Source organism: Dromaius novaehollandiae, chromosome 1 (assembly GCF_036370855.1).
Source record: "Dromaius novaehollandiae isolate bDroNov1 chromosome 1, bDroNov1.hap1, whole genome shotgun sequence".
NCBI classification, from domain to species: domain Eukaryota; kingdom Metazoa; phylum Chordata; class Aves; order Casuariiformes; family Dromaiidae; genus Dromaius; species Dromaius novaehollandiae.
The window spans coordinates 141338210-141355877 of NC_088098.1; the positions used below are offsets into that span (position 1 = coordinate 141338210).

At 36.4% G+C, this 17668-nt stretch overlaps 1 protein-coding gene across 2 annotated transcripts in view; it reads left to right on the forward strand.

The window, feature by feature from the left end:
• Nucleotides 1–14252, forward strand: part of PUDP (pseudouridine 5'-phosphatase) — a 76587-nt gene extending 62335 nt beyond the window's left edge. For both annotated transcript variants that reach the window (XM_026110838.2, XM_026110839.2), the window contains exon 4: nt 12725–14252. In XM_026110838.2, coding sequence (XP_025966623.1) covers nt 12725–12901 — 177 coding nt within the window. In that variant the 3' untranslated portion in view covers nt 12902–14252. The remainder of the gene's footprint in view (nt 1–12724) is intronic.
• Nucleotides 14253–17668: the final 3416 nt, after the last annotated feature.

Consider the following 17668-nt stretch of genomic DNA (forward strand, 5'->3'; position numbering starts at 1 on the left):
ATACATAAGCTAAATTTGTTTATCTTAATAGCTGTAGGAAAATGGTGAAGAGTAGGTATAAACAAGATACCCTGTAGCAAGTCCATAGGAGATTTATGAAGCGTGTTTACTTTGTGTGTGTGTGTGTGTATATGTATATTATGTATAAGCATCAGTGTGCCATAACATAACAGCACAATAATGTAGCAGCAGCTTTACAGTAACAGTTTCAACAGTCACAGACTGTACTTCAGCCAAGGTTACCTCCAGCCTTCACGTCTCCAACCAGCCCTTCCTTGTTCGTAAGTAAAGGGTCCAGCAGACCTCATAGTTACAACCTTCTCATTGGCCCTTCTATCACCTGTATCAGGAAGTTGCCATCAAATCTCTCCAGGAACCTCCTGGATTGCTTGTGCTCTTCTGTGTTGTCACTCCAGCAGATACCAACATGGTTAGAGTCCTCCAAAAGGAGCAGGGCCTGAGAACATGAGGCTACTTGCAGCTGTCTGTAGAAGGCCTTATCTACTTCTTCCTGATCAGATGGCCTGCAGCAAACAGCCACAACAGTGCCACCCATACTAGTCTGCCCCTTAATCCTTACCCATAAGCTCTCAGTCAGCCCATTGTCTATCCTTCAGCAGAGCTACATATGCTCCAGCTGCTGTCTCACATAAAGGGCAACCCCCTCCTCACCTTCCTGGCCTGTCTTTTCTAAAGAGCCTGTGGCCATCCATCACAGCACTCCAGCCATGCAAGCTATCCCACCATGTCTCTGTAATCTCAATGAGGTCATAGCCCTGCAACTGTACACACATCTCCAGTTCCTCCTGTTTATTCCCCATTTGTGTACAGGCACTTCAGAGAAGCATCCAAGTGTGCTGATTTTCCAGAAGGGTTGTAAGAGGTTTTCCCATAGTGCTGACCTTTAGGCACTTCCTTGCTTGCATGCAAATGCTTGAGGTACCCCCGCTTAAGCCCTGTTTTGTTGAATGCATGGTCCCTATAACTCTCCCCTTCCCCTCTCTTTGCTAGTTTAAAGCCCTTCTTACCGGATTGGCCAGCCTGTTGGCAAAGGTGATTGTACCCCACTTAGTGAGGTGGATCTCATCTCTCCCAATCAGTTGTCAATCTTCAAACAGGGTCCCATGGTCATAGAAACTAAAACCCTGTTGCCAACATCAGCTGTGCAGCCAGCTGTTGACTCACGGTGTCCTTCCACTGCTCCTTACATCCTTCATCCTCACTGGTAGGATCAAGGAGAAAAAACACAGAAGGGCACACAAAAATAACATCTATCACAAGGAAAAAGATGGAAACATGCATCTGTTAGCAGGGATTAAAGAAAAGGAAGGAAGAAGCATCTCTGCCTTTTGTTGGCAACAAACCATTAGGTTGGCTCAGCTACTTTTGAAACTACCTGCCAGGAAGTAGTTAGGAATCTTTTGAGGATATCTGACCAGGAGAAAATTGTCTAAAGACCTTTGCTGACCTTTCTTTTAATCATGTACATGGGGTTTAATCTAATTGCTTATGACATAAATATATTAAATTGAAAATTATGTTATCCTTTGCATAGATGTAACACTCTACTTTTACAATTGCTGTTATTATTACTACTCTTTTGGAAGTTACTACTTTAGTAGAAATAGAACCATGAACGTAGATAATTCCCAAACAAAGTATTGAAGTGAATCTGTTTTAGCAAATGTCCCGCAAATGACCCAGAATTGAGCCTTCATACTATTGTGTTTCAGATTCTGAAACTTTACAGGTTTGTATCTCTTTATTGTGTTAACTCATTTTCTTTTTTAAAATTATGTTTATTTCTGATTCTAATATGTCGTCTGGGTGGTGATTATCTTCTTAAGTTTATTCCTCTTCCTTAGTTTTTCCATATCTCATTTTTCTAACGCTCTTATGAGAGGTGACTCTCTCCAAGACATTACTGCATTTTTAAGATTTTTGGAGTTGTTTTGGGGTTTGGTTAGTACTGGAATAGGGCATTACATGCTTTGAATGTCCTTGGTTTCATTCTGTTGTTTGTTGTGAAACTAGTGCAAATATATTATTCTTTCAAGCAGTGCCGTTAAAAATTGGCTTAGTTTCTTTAAGCAGTTATAAAACACCGATTTCCACCAGATCTTTAAGGTTAACGTGTTTACCCAAATTGAACAAGTTGAAAGTTCATATTTTTTCCAGCTTGGTTTATTTTTGTACCTTGTTGTCTTCCTTCCTCTTCTGAAATCTGTATTCAGAACAGGCAATTGGTTTTTTTTATTGTAAGTAAAATTACTTATTTGCTATAGTTGAAATACACAGATAATTGTAATTTATGGACAGAGCTGCACTTAGCTAGTTTCTGGCTTCATGCTTGGAACTTTATTCTGTTGAGCTTAAATATTCTCTGAAAGATCCTTTAAGTTGTTTGAAGTTTGAAAGAAAACTGTTTTTCTTCATGAGCACGAAGAATTAAAACATAACACAGCTACATCTCCCCGATTCACTGTAGACCAGTGGCACTGTGTAGTGTACGGTTCAGTGAGAAGGCTGTACTGGAAAGAAAAAAAAGTCATTTTTCCATGGCTTTCTCCACATCCAATGAGAGCCTGTCTAAAGGTGGATGCTTCTTTTCAACCGTTATTTCTTTATTGAAGAAATTCGGGAATGACTTTGAAGCATGAGTGGTACTCACAGGTCATTTTTAAAATTTCTGTCAAAGATGATACAATAATTAAACATTACAGGTGATGTTTAAATCAGCTTACAGTTCAGTATGCAAGCTCATCTTTCAGAAGGGAACACTATTTAAGGAGAGATCATAAACCAAAATGAGACTATTGCCAAAAAAGTATGTAGCTTGAGAAAATTGGATAGGAAAATCTTTACCAAAACAGACATCCAACAGATATGTTACTCTTTCAAATCTTGAGCTTGTTTGCTGTTTGGAAATAGTTTTATTTGTGCTCCTATACTGGCATACTTTTTGATTTTTTTTTCCTTTTCTGATTTGTATATTACCTTCATGTTTACATCCATAGAACATTGCCACTTTCAAATAATACTTTGGTTTCACATGCATTAAAAAAGACTATCCTTAATTTAAATAAGTAAATTACTTTGATGAAAACAATATTGTTTACTATACATATGTGATTACCTATTTTTTTCCACAAGGTCAAATTATTTTTATCTATCAATAAGGCTTTAGCAGTTTCTCTCTGGTTTTGACCTGGAAGAAGTGAGAAATGAAAGGGAGGTACTCTGTAAAGCAGAATGAGAATGTAATATCCCCTATAGCAGAGCAGTTGCTTTCAAAGACAAAAAGAGAAGGTAAATAAGTAAGCTTTTCAGTAATAAAACTGAAAGCTGTCAGGATAGAATCTAATGCTGTCCTATACTAGCTAAGACAGAACCAACACAATTATTTATTCAGATATTCTGCCATAGGAATAATACAAAAATAAATGAATAGGAATCCCAAATGCACATGTTAAAAAGATACCTGAATATGTATCTGAATCAGTATCTGAATATGAGGGTTACAGGTGCAAAGTAGTGGTTTGTCTGCTCCTTGTTAGGAGTAGTTTTCCCATCCTGAACTGAGTGTCTTCTTTCTGGAGAAGTCATCCAAGTCTGCATGAGGTGTAGGGCTTCTGGATAGCTCCATGGGGATCAGCTGTCAGAAATTCTGCAGCTCCTGCTAGGTTTATTATAGGTAAGTGGTAATGTCCAGTTACACAGAATGAGCAGGGTACCTGGTTACACAGAATGAGCAGGGTACCTGCTTGTGCCATGGCTGTGAGCCTGTAGACGTTCCCTGGGACAAAAAGATTGTTGGGTTTATTCAGGAAATACTTTTGATACCTACTCCCAGCTTCAGTTTGAGACTTAGAGTTCAGATTCATCAAAATGGCTCCTCCTCTGATCATACCTGGTTGGTATCTCTGATCTGTTTGTTCATGAGGCGTGATACGTATAACTTTGTCTCTAGTTGTACACAAGTGGAAGGCTACCAGGATGATTAGGGGCTTGAAGCACGTGAGATACAAGGCTGGGAGAACTGGGTTGGTTCAGCCTTAGAAAGAGAGGGCTGTGGGGAGATCTTACTCGTGTCTGCAGTTATCATTAGAATTTATAGAGGAGATGAGGTCAGACTCCTCTCAAAGGTGCAAAGTGGTAGGGACAGTAAGGAACAGATCTGAGCTGAAACACAGGAAATTCTGGTAGAATATTAGGAAAGCTGTTTTCACCATGAGGGCAGTGAAATACAGGAAGAGGCTGCTGAGCAGGGGTGTGGAACCTCCATCCTTGGAGGTACCAAAAACTCAGCTGGCCAAGGCCCTGAGCAACTGCTCTGTCTGGAACTGCTTTGAGTAGGGGGTAGGACTAGATGACCTGCAGTGGTCCCTTGCAGTGTAAATTATTCTACGATTCTGAGCTCGGCATTCAAGGTGCAGTTACATGTATGTGTTGTACTTGCCATGAAAATTCAGTGGTTTTAGTACATTTATAAAGTGTACGTTTATGTGGAAGGGAAGGCAACACAGATTAACTATTTCATTGCACAGAATTCCTTTATTAGGCTACATTTAAAGATAAGTGACACATTAAAAAAAGTGTGAAGTGTTAAACAGTATCCGTAGTCCTCATACAGAGCATCTTGAGTATTTGCCTTGTGTCCTTCATAAACGAACAATACTCTTCTATTGCTATTCCAAGCTACAGTTGATTGCGTTAGGTTTCTGCTGTTGAGATAATTGGACACTGTTTCAGAAATGCCTGGGAATTTCATGAGGCCTGTAACACAAGATGCCTTACAAAGTTCTTGGTGTGTTGTCCTCTAAACACACAGTCCTCTATAAAAAGAATGCTGCAGCCATCCGGAATGATCAGAATAACCCAGCATGTAAATGTGACCTTCTCTGTGCTTCACAGAGTCGCAGTGTCTGGGTCCAGCTGTCAGTCACAGAAGCACTTTCTTTCACTTGACTGAGTCTTGAATAGAAGCAAGAAACTTGAAATTTCTCCATGTTCTTCCCCTTCCAAACTGTTTTACTCCTTCTGGCCCATCTTAGGATACTGTTCTATGAACTGGCTTGTCAGAGAGTAGCTGCTGATGTGGGCTTAAAATAAACTGACGTTTATGCAAGAAATGCAGTGTACTTTACCAACCCACTGAAGGGCATTTAAGATGTGCAGAAGTAATACACTGGTTTTTTTTTTTCCCCCTTTGGAATCCTGCTTGTGATTTTTGTTTTAAACTTGTACCTCTTCTGGTAACTAAGTTGATTCTTGTACTGACGTGCACTGTCACTCCTAGCAGTAAGTTAATAACAAGCTGAATTTAAAAAAAAATTGTGCATATATTTTCCAAACAGTTCTTAATATGAATTTTTGAGTCGTAAAGAATGGTGACTGGTAGTTAGTATTCTGGGTGCTGGTATGCTTAATTCATTTGATTACAAATAAGTTCCCAGCTTGTTTGTTCATTTGTGTAGCATTTAAAAACATCTTAGCTTACTGCTCGTTCTCCTTAATAGAACTAACCTGGGGGGCTGTAAGCTGCACAACTTCCTTAAACAATGTATTTGATGTAATTCTGTTATCCATGGCTAGTTAAATTGGCATATGTCCTTAAAATAAAATGTAGTGTAATTCATTATTGCTACTGAAACTTTTCCCAGCTATTTCTGGAAAGAGCAGAAGTCCAAAAATTGGAGAGAATCATTAATGAAATTATTTCATTACTGTTTTTTGTTAATTCTTCAGACAGCTAACACAGTGGGAGGCCAAAATTACAAATACTATAGCTGCTTAAAATGCATGTGTTCAATAATATTTAAGTAAGTCTTCTGGTAAATGGGCCACCTAGAAATCCATTTTTCCCTTGTTCTTAGATATTTTGTATATCAAAGAGTGAGAAAAAAAGAAAGCACAAATAACCAAAACAATAGCGCAGCAGCTGTGCTATGACTTATTAGTGAAGTTGTTGTTGGTGGTGGTCTCTTTCTCTTTTTGCAAATTTCCACCACCTCACATAAATCATAAACAGACTTTTCAGCATCCATTTAGTAAGGGATGTAAATGGGACTGCATTGTGGTCCGTGTATGCTGTGGTTCATGAAAATCCCTAGATCACTCATGCTAGTAACAGTTCATCAGTAGCAGAGCTCTTTCAAAAATTAGAAAAAGTTGAGTCAGCAAGGAAAAGAATTAAAAATTGTTGAACAAAACAAAAGGTGTAATTACAGTAGTATTATCCTTCAGACTAATAATTTCTTTCTTAGATGCTACTTAGTTTTGAATTATGACCACAGCCGGAGAAAGTAAAAATACATGTTTGGCATTGAAAAGTCAATGAGTTACCTTTAAAAATGAAAGGCCTCAATAGTTAAACAACAGCCTTTTAGAGATGAACAAACTAGTTCTGACAGCAATTTGGTAATCAAAATCACGAGGATTTCAAAATCCTGAGCTAGCTGTACTTGGCAGATTTCTTCCTGAGGGTCTTTTATGGGCTCACTTCAAAGTCCATTGAAGTCGATGGGGATTTTTTTTTTTTTTTTTGATGGTATGACGGGATTTGAATTAGGCATTAAATTCTTATTTCCAGAAGGCTGCATTGTGCATGTATACATAAATGCGTGTAACATCACAGTGGACCTACATATTTTTGGCTCAGAGATGTGGATACACAAAGGTACTTGAAGGCTACAGTATATGCATTTAGAATGTCTCCAGTAAGCCCCGGAAAGCCAACAGAAAACACACAAACAAAGTTGTAAGGTGAATAGTCTTCTGAGATTTAGTACAATAGTAGGATCTTACAGAGATCTCTGAAAAAGAAACAAACAAAAAAAAAAAAACAACCCAAAACAAACAGCTATTGGTGTCCATAATGTTATCTAAACTTTTTTCTAGTCAAGTGACTTTTGAATCAAGGTATTTGGGGAAACTGCAGAATATGTGGAGAAGGTTATGGAAGGAAATGTTTCCCATATAATGTTACCAAATATTTCCAGACTGTAAATTTACAACTAGCATTTGTCATCTTTTTGCCCTGTTGATTTGATAATGAAGGAGAATAATCTATGTTGATAAACAGTGAAGTTACGGAAGTAGAAGATGCAATCCATAAGAAACACCAAATGTAACATGTTGCATTCTGATACCTTTTGTTTCTGTGTCGTTTGAGGACAGAAGATGTAATAGTCTTCTTCTGTACCTTATCACCAAGCGCAGAAGGAGACTAAACCTGTTTAGAAGTTGAGAATGGACATAGGATAACCTCTCAAAGGACTAATCAGCTGTTTCTTTCTATGATTCAGTTGCTCTAAAATGTTTTTCTAGCTGTGGCCGCCATATGGTCATCCATGCATGTTCCATATCGCCCGGGTGGTGGTGGTGGGGATGACTAGCAGCAGTAGTTTATGAGTTATTTGATTAATGAGGCAGAAATCATTTCTTCCACTTTATCCAGCTTTTCATGGGACCTCTGTAAGGCTACTTCCCACTTAGGGTTTAGATTAGCAAGTGAACTGATGTTTTGAAATTTCATTAGTTGTTCTTCCTTTCTAAACTTTGAAGCCTCAAAATTCTACTATTTTCCCCTTTGGCTTTCATTCAGCAGGAATGAAGTTATTTTTTTCCTGTTTTTTCTTTTTAATCAGAGTACTGTTTTTCCCCAGACCTGCAACGGTTTTGAAATGGATTTTATGGATGCAGGGAGAGTCATTCTGATATTAAGCCCGCAGAAGGCAGTTTAATGTTAATTTAGCACTGTCTAAGCCTCAATAGCATAGAAGATCTTTGAGGTATATTTTTCCCAGAGTGAAAGACTTACCCACATTGGTATCAGTTTGAACAGACCACAAGGCAAGATAAGAGGAACTGATAGCAGGAAAAATTAAAACTGAAGTTGAATGTTTTCCCATCAATTTCCATAGTAGCTGTTTCCCATGGAGCATATAGTAAATGCAAAGTAATAATAATAAATTAAAAGGATATGTTTAGAGAAGAAAAGTTGGGAGTTAACAAGTACACAGTTCCTGTTCTGCTCACGTTTTTATCAAAGTAAGATGAAATATTCGATACTCTTACCAGCAAGACCCTGGTTCAAAGGCAAAGTGCTGAAATGTATGTTTTAGTCCCAGCATCTGTAAATATTTTGAATTCTCTGAGATTAAGAACCTAAATTGAGACCAGAACCTGCAAGCAGGACATTTTTCTCACTGAAATACAGAATTCTTTACAGAGAGATAGATGGTAGTGTGTAATTTGCAAACAAGGATAAGGTGCATAAATGACACCATCTTTAGTTTCATTCTTCTCCTGTTTTAGCATTGATATGATAATGTCATATATGATCAAGGATACTTGTTCGGTAAGGATTCCCTGTTCCTCACCTATCGCCCATTCATATTATCTACACAGGTTTTTCAAGGTCTTAATATCAAAAGTGTATTATTTTTTTCTCAAGTGAAATGGTTATTTTTTTATAGACATGTAGAGTGAAATGTAAATTAGTGTGCTTTATTACTTTATTTTGCTTTAAGCATCTAGTTCATTCCAGAGTAAAAAGTGTCCTACCATAGTATTACCCTTGGAGAGATATCATAGTAGCAGTATTGATCAGTGCCATAAGTTTTAGAAATAATGCCAACATCCCACAGCTAAAATCTGTATAAATCTTATCTGTCTCTCTCAATTGGAGTGATGGTCATGTTGCAATATTTATGCAAAACAGGGAAGAACTTGGCTGCTTTCATATCTCTAGATTTAGTATGTGGGTGGGCCAGCGCAGTGGACAGTTTGTAACATCTCTGTGCAGCCAAGTTAATAAATCCACTTTGTATGTGACCTTTGTAAACCTTTTGTCATCCATTAGAAGTGTTGCTCTGCTGTTGACAATAAGTGTCAGTAGCAAGAAGAACTGGAGGAAGACCTAGTACACTTATTTCCGGTAACATTAAAGCCATTATAATTATGGGTCATTTGCCTGGCTTTTTTGGTAATTAAGAGTTTTAATTGCGTCTAGTTCCAGGGAATTAGTTAAGCTTTTCATTATGCATATTGCCTTCCATAATCATCGGCTTCTCCCCTACAGCAAGCTTGGTGACATCACCCAAGTCAATTAGGTCTTTCAAGGCAGAACGGTGAAGTACATTTCTTTGTACAGGGTGGATTAGAAAAAGTTTCTGAAAAGCCTTGATAATGCTGTTTGTGCAACATTTAAGCTTACTCTTTAAAAGGCAGAGCGTGTCAGGGTTTCATTTACTGTTTCAGAACACACAGAGAGCTTAGAGACTAGGGATTTAGGTCGCAAAGCAATACATTGCTAAGAACAAAACCAATAGGCAGGACCGCGCTTCAATTTGGATAGCAATTGTTCCAAGCTTTGCAAGATCAGCTCCATATGTACTTGTAGTTAGTAGTAGTGATAATAATCAACAGATTGGGAATGTCACTGTTCAAACCGAAGGGGGGGGAGTGGAATTTAGTGGCTGAATGAAGGCAATTAGCACAAGAGAGATTAGTTTCTTCCACTGTTCTCTAAAAATCACTAATTAAGGTTTACTTTATTAAATGCAAGGTAGAAAGCACCACTTGCTTTCCCTTGGCTGACTCCAAGTTGAGATCTGAATGGACATTTTAAAAAGAGAAGAGAACAGGAAGAAAGGATACATTCCTTTTATCTGTTCTACAGTCTGCAGTATAAATATGTGTACATAGTGCAGCCATTAAATATGTCTCGAAAAAAATGTTTTCTTTGAATGAAATAAAGTTTTGAGAGGTTGCCACATGGTTCCCTTAGAGCACAGCCAAAACAGGTAAACTTTGTGCATCGCTAATCTTTCCTGGTGAAAGAGTTGTGTGTTAGGGAACCTAAAAAATGCAGTGTTCTGCTGTGCTCCCACTGCTTCACATCTGGATTCAGTCAAAAATTAAACAAAGTTTAGCAATTCATCGCCGTTACCTTCATGGCTATTAGTTGCCATGTCTATTGTGTTGTGAAGAAAAGGAAAAGAAAACTCATCTTGAATATGTAGGAAGGGATTTGACACATCAATAGTGACTGTAGCAAAGGGCCTAATGCATGAGATAGAGATGTCATAAGGCAGAGCCAAGTTGCACTGTCTGAAGTGTGTGAGGAAAATTGTACAAACCATCCCAAACCCACTTTGAATTATCAAAATGACTTGTATTAATAATTGTAATATTAATCGTAATAGCACAGCTAATAAAAATGATAATAACTGCAGTCTAAACTGCAGAGGTGTTTGAAACCACTTAGTGTGAGTCAGAATTTTCAGATGCTTGGCAATGCCAAAGGTTGCTCTGGATTATCCATGATCAAAAATTCAAACTTCAGACTGAGTAATGTCAAGAAGAGATGCTTTATTTTATACAGGAATGAATTCCAGAAGAGTGATCTCAGATTATATTAAAGATCAGACTAGATAGTCTGCCTGATTTTATATAAGTTGCTGCAAATTCAGTTGGAATTTGTTTGTGTTTGTAAAATTTCTAGGAACTTGTGTTTTCAGTGTGTGGCTGTCTTCAGTTGTTTGGCCTGTTTCATTTATTTACTTTGATCCTCAGCTTCTGCTGCCTCAGAACTGTTATATTTTCTTACCATGTATGTTTGATGATGTCTTTCTTACTCTTTATCATGAAAAACAAAATTTTATCTTCAACATTACTGGTTACTGACCATTTAATAAAAAAAATGTTCAGTCTACCACTGTAACACAATCTGAAATATGCAAATTAGAACATTCCATTATATTTCTTTATCCGTCTCCTTACAGAGAACACTTACATCAGTCACATCTTTGTAAAAGTACCCAGGTACTAAATAAGTCATTTCATTTTTTTATTTTTTTGCTTTAGCTACCAACATTTAATAATCATCATCATCATTTTTAAAAGAGTTAACTTAATTTCAAATACCATTGGCAAAACCTATTTGTACTTTGCAGTTTGTGTAAGTGTATTCCCCTGGAAATGCGTAATAGCCTTGGAAGCATTCTTAGGATGTTATTCTACAATGTGATAAAGTTAATCTACTTAATGCTGCAAAAATGTTTGTATTTTACTGAAATGTACCTTAGCTGCAAAAAAATGGAAAAGTTAAGTTCTGTAAAATGGTACAAAGCCCAGTTGCACAGGCCCAAGTATAATGCAGATATGTACATAAAAGGTGAGAGGTGGTAAATGGGCAAACTTTCGCAGCATTTTAGTTGTTCATATCTGTTTATATTTTTGAGATACGAACACTTAGATACACTATAAAATATTCCAGCAGTGGATAGGATAAAGAAGCAGTGTGGGTCAAGTCTAACTGTAAGCAAGATGTTAAAAGTAGCTTTCCAAATTTCCTAAACTCTCCAGGAACTAGGCAAACCAAACATATACTAAAGGTGGGATTGTAACCTTACCTTTGATATAGGTTACCTTTGGTATAATAAAGGTTTCCTACTGTATCTGCCAAAGTTTATTAAGTAGTTGACTGAGCTCATGATTGTTTCCCTAAAGCATCCATAAATAGGTTTTTTTTTTCCTATAAGTATGTGGAATCTGTAGTCCTAAAAGATACCTAAGTACACCTTTGATTGTTTTCGTCAAAGTTTTTCTAGCCTTTGTGTATTTGTTATAAATGTATACCTACATAAATAGTGTATACCATATAGGTATAAAGTGGTAGGATGACACACCTCTGCTATTTTGGTTTGATTTATAACATTTCAATTTTTGCATTTACCATCATCATCAAACTGGAATAGTGAAAAGTATCTTTAAATAAAGACTTTTAAATAGATTGTTAATTTTAACTCTTTGTGTTGGAAAACCAATTTCTAATCCTGTAATCAAAAACGACAATAATCTGTCCACATTAGTATTAAATGCTGAAGGACTGAAAAAAGAATGGAATTTTTAACAAAGTATTGTAGCCATTTAATTTTCAAAATACTATGTTATGTATTTATAATTCTATATTACAATGTTAAACTACAAAATTTACATAAATACTACATTAATTTTTTAAAAAACTTGCTTCCAAACTGAGATTTTCAATGATTATGGCTATGTAGGACATAGAACTTTTACTGACTAAACTGTTATCCCTAAGAGTAGCCTTGCACTGTAATTGCTGATTTTCTTTGTCCCCATAATTTTGGAAGAGATTAAGCAAATAGTACCTGAATTTGACAGCAGTATTCTGACAGTTAACTTCTGTCTTACTTTCTACACTCTCCCCAAATGCTAATATTGACCTAGATATTGTAGTTTTTTTCCTTTCGTGTATATAAGAAATGTCACACCTGTAAGCGAAGGTACTTCTTTTGCCATTTTACAAGTGGTAGAATTGGTCTGGAAGGGTTAAATTGCCTTCTTATCAAGGTATTTAAGTACATGCTTAACTTTCTTTTAAGCTTGTGCTTAAACCCATCCAGATAAAACAAATCACTTGGGAGCATCTGGATAACCAGTTGTTGGGGTTTAAGTATATGCGTAGATGCTTTTTTGAAGTGAAATGAATTTAAGGTTAATTACCATGCAGATGTTCAAATTGAGAGGTTTGCGCTTGTTCTCATTAGGGGTGTCTGAGCCAGGAATTGAATTTAGCTCTCCTGCTAAGTTGAATGCAGGATCATTCTCTCTTTGGTAAAACAAACAATAAAAAATTTGTAATAACACTATTCTTCTTTCTCTTCATTCCCCTCACCTCCTTGTTTCCCAGTGTCTTGTGTTTGAAGACTCACCACTTGGAGTCAAAGGAGCACTGGCAGCGGGAATGCAAGTGGTTATGATTCCAGATGAAAATTTAAATCCAGATCTTAAAAAGGAAGCAACTCTGGTGCTGAACTCTATGGAGGACTTCAAACCAGAACTGTTTGGTTTACCGGCGTATGATTAATGCCTAAAGTCTACGAACATGCAGTTGACTAGAGATCAGGAAAGTGGAATGAAATCTTGTTAAGATTTTATGATTGTTTTGCACCTTTCCCTCCAGTCCTCAAAACTGGACCATGGAAATCCTGTTAACACCAAGTCTTCCACACTGCTGTTAAAGTTGACTGGAACGTTTATCATTTGTCCTCCATGATGAATGCTAAGTTAAAACAGTATTTCTTCTTGTGAAGTGAATCCAGCTTTGTTCTATGCACATCATAATGTCTTCTGGGAATGCTATGAAACTATTTAGTTAATCTATTAAAACTGCACTTGAAGTTTCCTGTTCTGTTTCCACTTGAATGACTTGTTGTTTAGCTCTTAACCAGAAATCTGTTCTGGGCTGGCTGTTGTCCCATTACATAGTTTTTCATCCAGTTATTGCTATCAACATGTTTATCCTTTTTCTCTTCCTAATCTTGCCCATGTACTCCCTCTTGTATCCCCTTGTCTTTTTTTTTTTTTTTTCCAGTTTTGTTGTTGTTGTTGTACTTTCTGTGTTTTCTTGTTTCATTTTCTTGTTGGGGGTTGAACGAGATGACTTCCAGAGGCCCCTTAAAACCTACATTATTCTGTAATTCTGTGCTTATCTTTTCTGTCATGGCGAATGCCTGAAAGGAGCTATACAAGGTTATGCGATCCTACGCTTTAACCAAAGCACTTTGCATTCTTTGTTGTCTTTATGTTCTTCTTCTTTTCCATTTTGCCGTGTTGCCTTTCATGCCTGTGAAATGAATCCATCTTCTCTCCCTGTTTTCTTTCTGATGAAGTTTCTGATAATGCTTTAACTCCCTGACATTTAAGTTCCTTTTCTGTCTGTTTTTAGCAAAAGTTATAGTTTACTTAAGTGCCTTAAATTTATTTTGCCCAGCTACCATAATTTCCACAAATATTTTATCTTGTAACCTTTCCTTCTTAACTGTCTTTTTCTAGCAGCTCATCAGGACAAGTGTGAGGGTGTTTTTAGAAAATACTCAACGTGTTGATAGGTTTTGGTGGAGTCCACATGTATATATGTATTGTATAGTGCAAGTAATGGAAATAAGACTTCTCTGAACTCATTGTAGGTTTTTAATATTGTGTGTTTATCTATGGTCATCCTAACAAAAGATAAATTATGTATGAGAAGGGTCAAGTGGCCAGTATCCATGCCTTTTTAAGATTGAGCTACTGTAAGATAGCACATAATAACTTCATTAATTCTTTAATTTCCAGGTAAAATAATTTTCAGACACATCTGGTGTTTACTATTTCAGGTGGAAGGTTGTTTTGATCAGGAACAAAAATAAATGAATCTTACATGCTTCAGTATTCTGGATGAGTTTCCTTGTGGTATTTTTTCTTCCAAGAGTAAAAAGAAGAAATGATTACTTTTTCATCTTAGAAGCAGACTGTTACTGTTTTCTGTTATTGTAGTCTATTCCTGCCTCAAAAAATTAAGAAAATTTTATTCCCTCCTGTCAGCCAAATTTGATGTATATCGTATCAGAAGATTTTTAGTAGGTAGGATAGAATAGTTTGCAGTTTAGTGCTTTTCATCCAGAAATCTGGCAGCATTTTTTTTTTTGGAAGGGTAGATATTGTTTCTGGTAGTTATTTTGCATATTATGTAATTTCTTTAGGCCCATGGAGGTTGTAGTCCCAGTGTTCCAGTGGCAAAAAAACCATCCCATCCGCTATAAATTCCATTTCTGTTTTTTCCAGTCAAGATATGTTGCTATATAATTCCTTCCTTCACTTATGTTACATAACACAAAGTTTTACTGTAAAGCAATAATTCTGAGCTTTCAAGTGTAAAACGGGTGCCTGTTGGGATCCCCTTTGCTCATAATTACTGAATTCCAGCAGGGAAGTTACTAGGTAGAACAAGCTCTAATAAGTTGTAATTAGCAACTTTTTCAAAGTTTTGCATATATTTAAATTAACTTGTCAGTTTTACAAGAAAATAAAAATGAAGCACATTTCTCGTTTACAGTGTACTTCCAAGGAGCCCCATCAGAGTCTTGAATTTGCTTTTTAAAGCTGCAGAGACACTAGTATATCACTGACAATATCAGAATTATTTTATCGTGACAATCATGTGATCAGTGTACCCTTCCATTCTAATTTGATAATCTCATCTTTTGCTAAGAATTAAGAGTCAGAAAACATTCATTTAACTCCACAGTAAATCCTGTCCCACACATGTATTCTTTCCTGCATTTAATATCCCAACAGTTTTCAGTAACAGTTTTCAGTGAGATTATTGCCCCAAACTGAAACCTGTCAAACAGAGCCATATGATATATCCTTCACCTGCTTTTAGTAAAATTCCATTTCACTATTTTTCTGCTTGTTGTTGCCTAGTTCCTGGTCATGTCTCAACTGACTCTTACTAAAGCAAGAATTATACTGTGATTAGCTCTTCTCTTGACTGAATGAGAAGTCAAAAAATTAAACACAATAAAATTGCTCAGTTATAATTGAAAAATTTCGTCATCTCCACCAGATGAGAGGTGGATATTCATGGCAGCCTTAGGTAACTGTAATCTGCCTGATTAACTATATACCAAATATCAGCATATGCTAGTATATATTTCTTTACCCCTTTTTTGGTTGAATTTGTGGCTCTGTAGCTCAGTCATCTCAACAACATCTGTTTGGACAAAAAAAGATCAAAAACTTGGATCCATTCCCTTCCTTCCATCTGCTGTCCTCCAGATGAAGTCCTGTTTTGACGGGACTAAAAAAATCCATACCAGACCCTGGCTACAGATTGTCAGGACATCTGAGCAATTTGAATGCTCCATCTGCATTTCTATGAAGAGGTCTGTAATCCAAAAAGTAATCTAAAAAATCTATACTCTCTAACTCAGCAAGCAGGCTTCAATCCAGAAGAGTACTTAAGCACATGGTTAAGTCTTTTTTTATTAAGCATATCAAATAAGCACATGCTTAATTTTAAGGATACATTTAGTTTATTTGATTTAAAATAAAGCATGTTCTTCGGTCATGTCCTGAAAAGAAGAGTTCTCTAGAATATCGAATTTAATGCTGCGGCCAGAAAGCCATATTCTCAGATTATGGCTTTAGGATAATTCTGCTTCTGAATCAAACAAACAAATAAAAGAAAAAAAGAGTTATGACAGGTAAATGGTAGCCATCACACACATCATTATTTGATCTTAGTGATGTTCTGTATTTCTTTGCCGTTGTCAAATATCTCCTGTATTGTGCTAATTGAACATTTAGGCAGCTGTTTGGTTTAAAGTCCTAGTTGTAACCTTTGTAGTCTTAAATAAACAAATTCCAGCCTCCACAGACAAAGGGCAAAACTTTGTGGCCAATTTTTGTCATTGGAGTACAGAAAATAGGATATGTGCAACAAGATGGAGCCAAATCCAGATACATAATTAAAAAAGCAGGTCAATGATATATGAAGTGTTGTACTGGAACTTAAACTTTCTCCCGCCTCAAAAGTGGTTTTCCATTTACTGGAACTCTACTGGAATTCATTATGGTAAAATTTTCAGGACTCTCATTCTGGGTTGCAAAGACAGGTTTAAACAGGAGCTTCATTGAATGTATTTAGAAAAAAATACATAGCATTGGAACAGGAGTAGTTTCCAAACATAATCTGACTTCTGTGAAGCTTGGCGTTTTTGTTTACAAATAAAGATCAGAAAAAGCTTTAGATGTTCATTCTCATTTAGATTAGATGTCTTTCTAAAGAATGGTATAGTTAAACCGTAGAAACTTCTGCCCAGCTTATGTGCCAAATATTCAAAACATTGTCTTTAGCAGAAACCAAACTAGATAAATCAGAAAAAAAATGCAAGAAATTTTGTATTAAGAAGACATGAACTAATTTTCCACTGCGTTAAGATTTATTCTTTTCTTTAATAATTAGAGATGGGCTTTACTGAAGCTTAAGATGTACTGCTTTATTACCAGCTCTAGATATTGGTTATCCATACAGAAGTTAATTTCTATTTTTTAATCTTGATAAATTTGCACACCAAGAACATTCCCTGGGCAGTAAATTCCACAATTCCATAAGCTATATAAAAAAAAATTCCATTTATTTGTTTCTAATTTACCACTTTGTAATTGCAATGAACTTCTTGTGTTTTGACATTGAGAGGATAAAACAGTTTGTGCCAAATTAATAGAAATAAATAGAAATACTGAAGTTGAGGAAAAGGAGCTCTCTCAGAACACTCCTCTTTCCCAAGGAAAATATGACTGTCATCCTCACATTATGTTAACTTTCCCTTCAGCATATTCTTCATAAATTGCGGGTTTAATCTCTCTTTACTAAAGTAGTGGAAGAGATCCTTTTGGAGAAGAGAATTGGGGAGAGGACTTACACTGAAGTTGTTCCGAGAACTTCCAAAGGCTGAGGAGCCTACACAGCAGGTCCATACCAGATAGTTCAGTGCAACATAAAAATTGCTTTTTAAGGGGAGGGGTTATCAAAGTATTCTGAGAAAGGCTATTAGTCTCTTCTGTTTATGAACTCTTTGACTTAGAGATTCTAAGCCATTGTATCCAAAATGTTAGCAGTTGGTTCTCAAACCAAGCAGAGTGCCTCAGCCCGGAGAAAGAATCACCAGAATATCTGCAATGTGAAACTGGAACATTAAGCCAAATGTTAAAAGAGAGAGATCATTGTGAATAAATATGGTTCTTTAGATTCAAGAGAGAGCAGCGTTTAATGGAGAAGAATAAAACTGCAGAAGAAAGGAGCTAG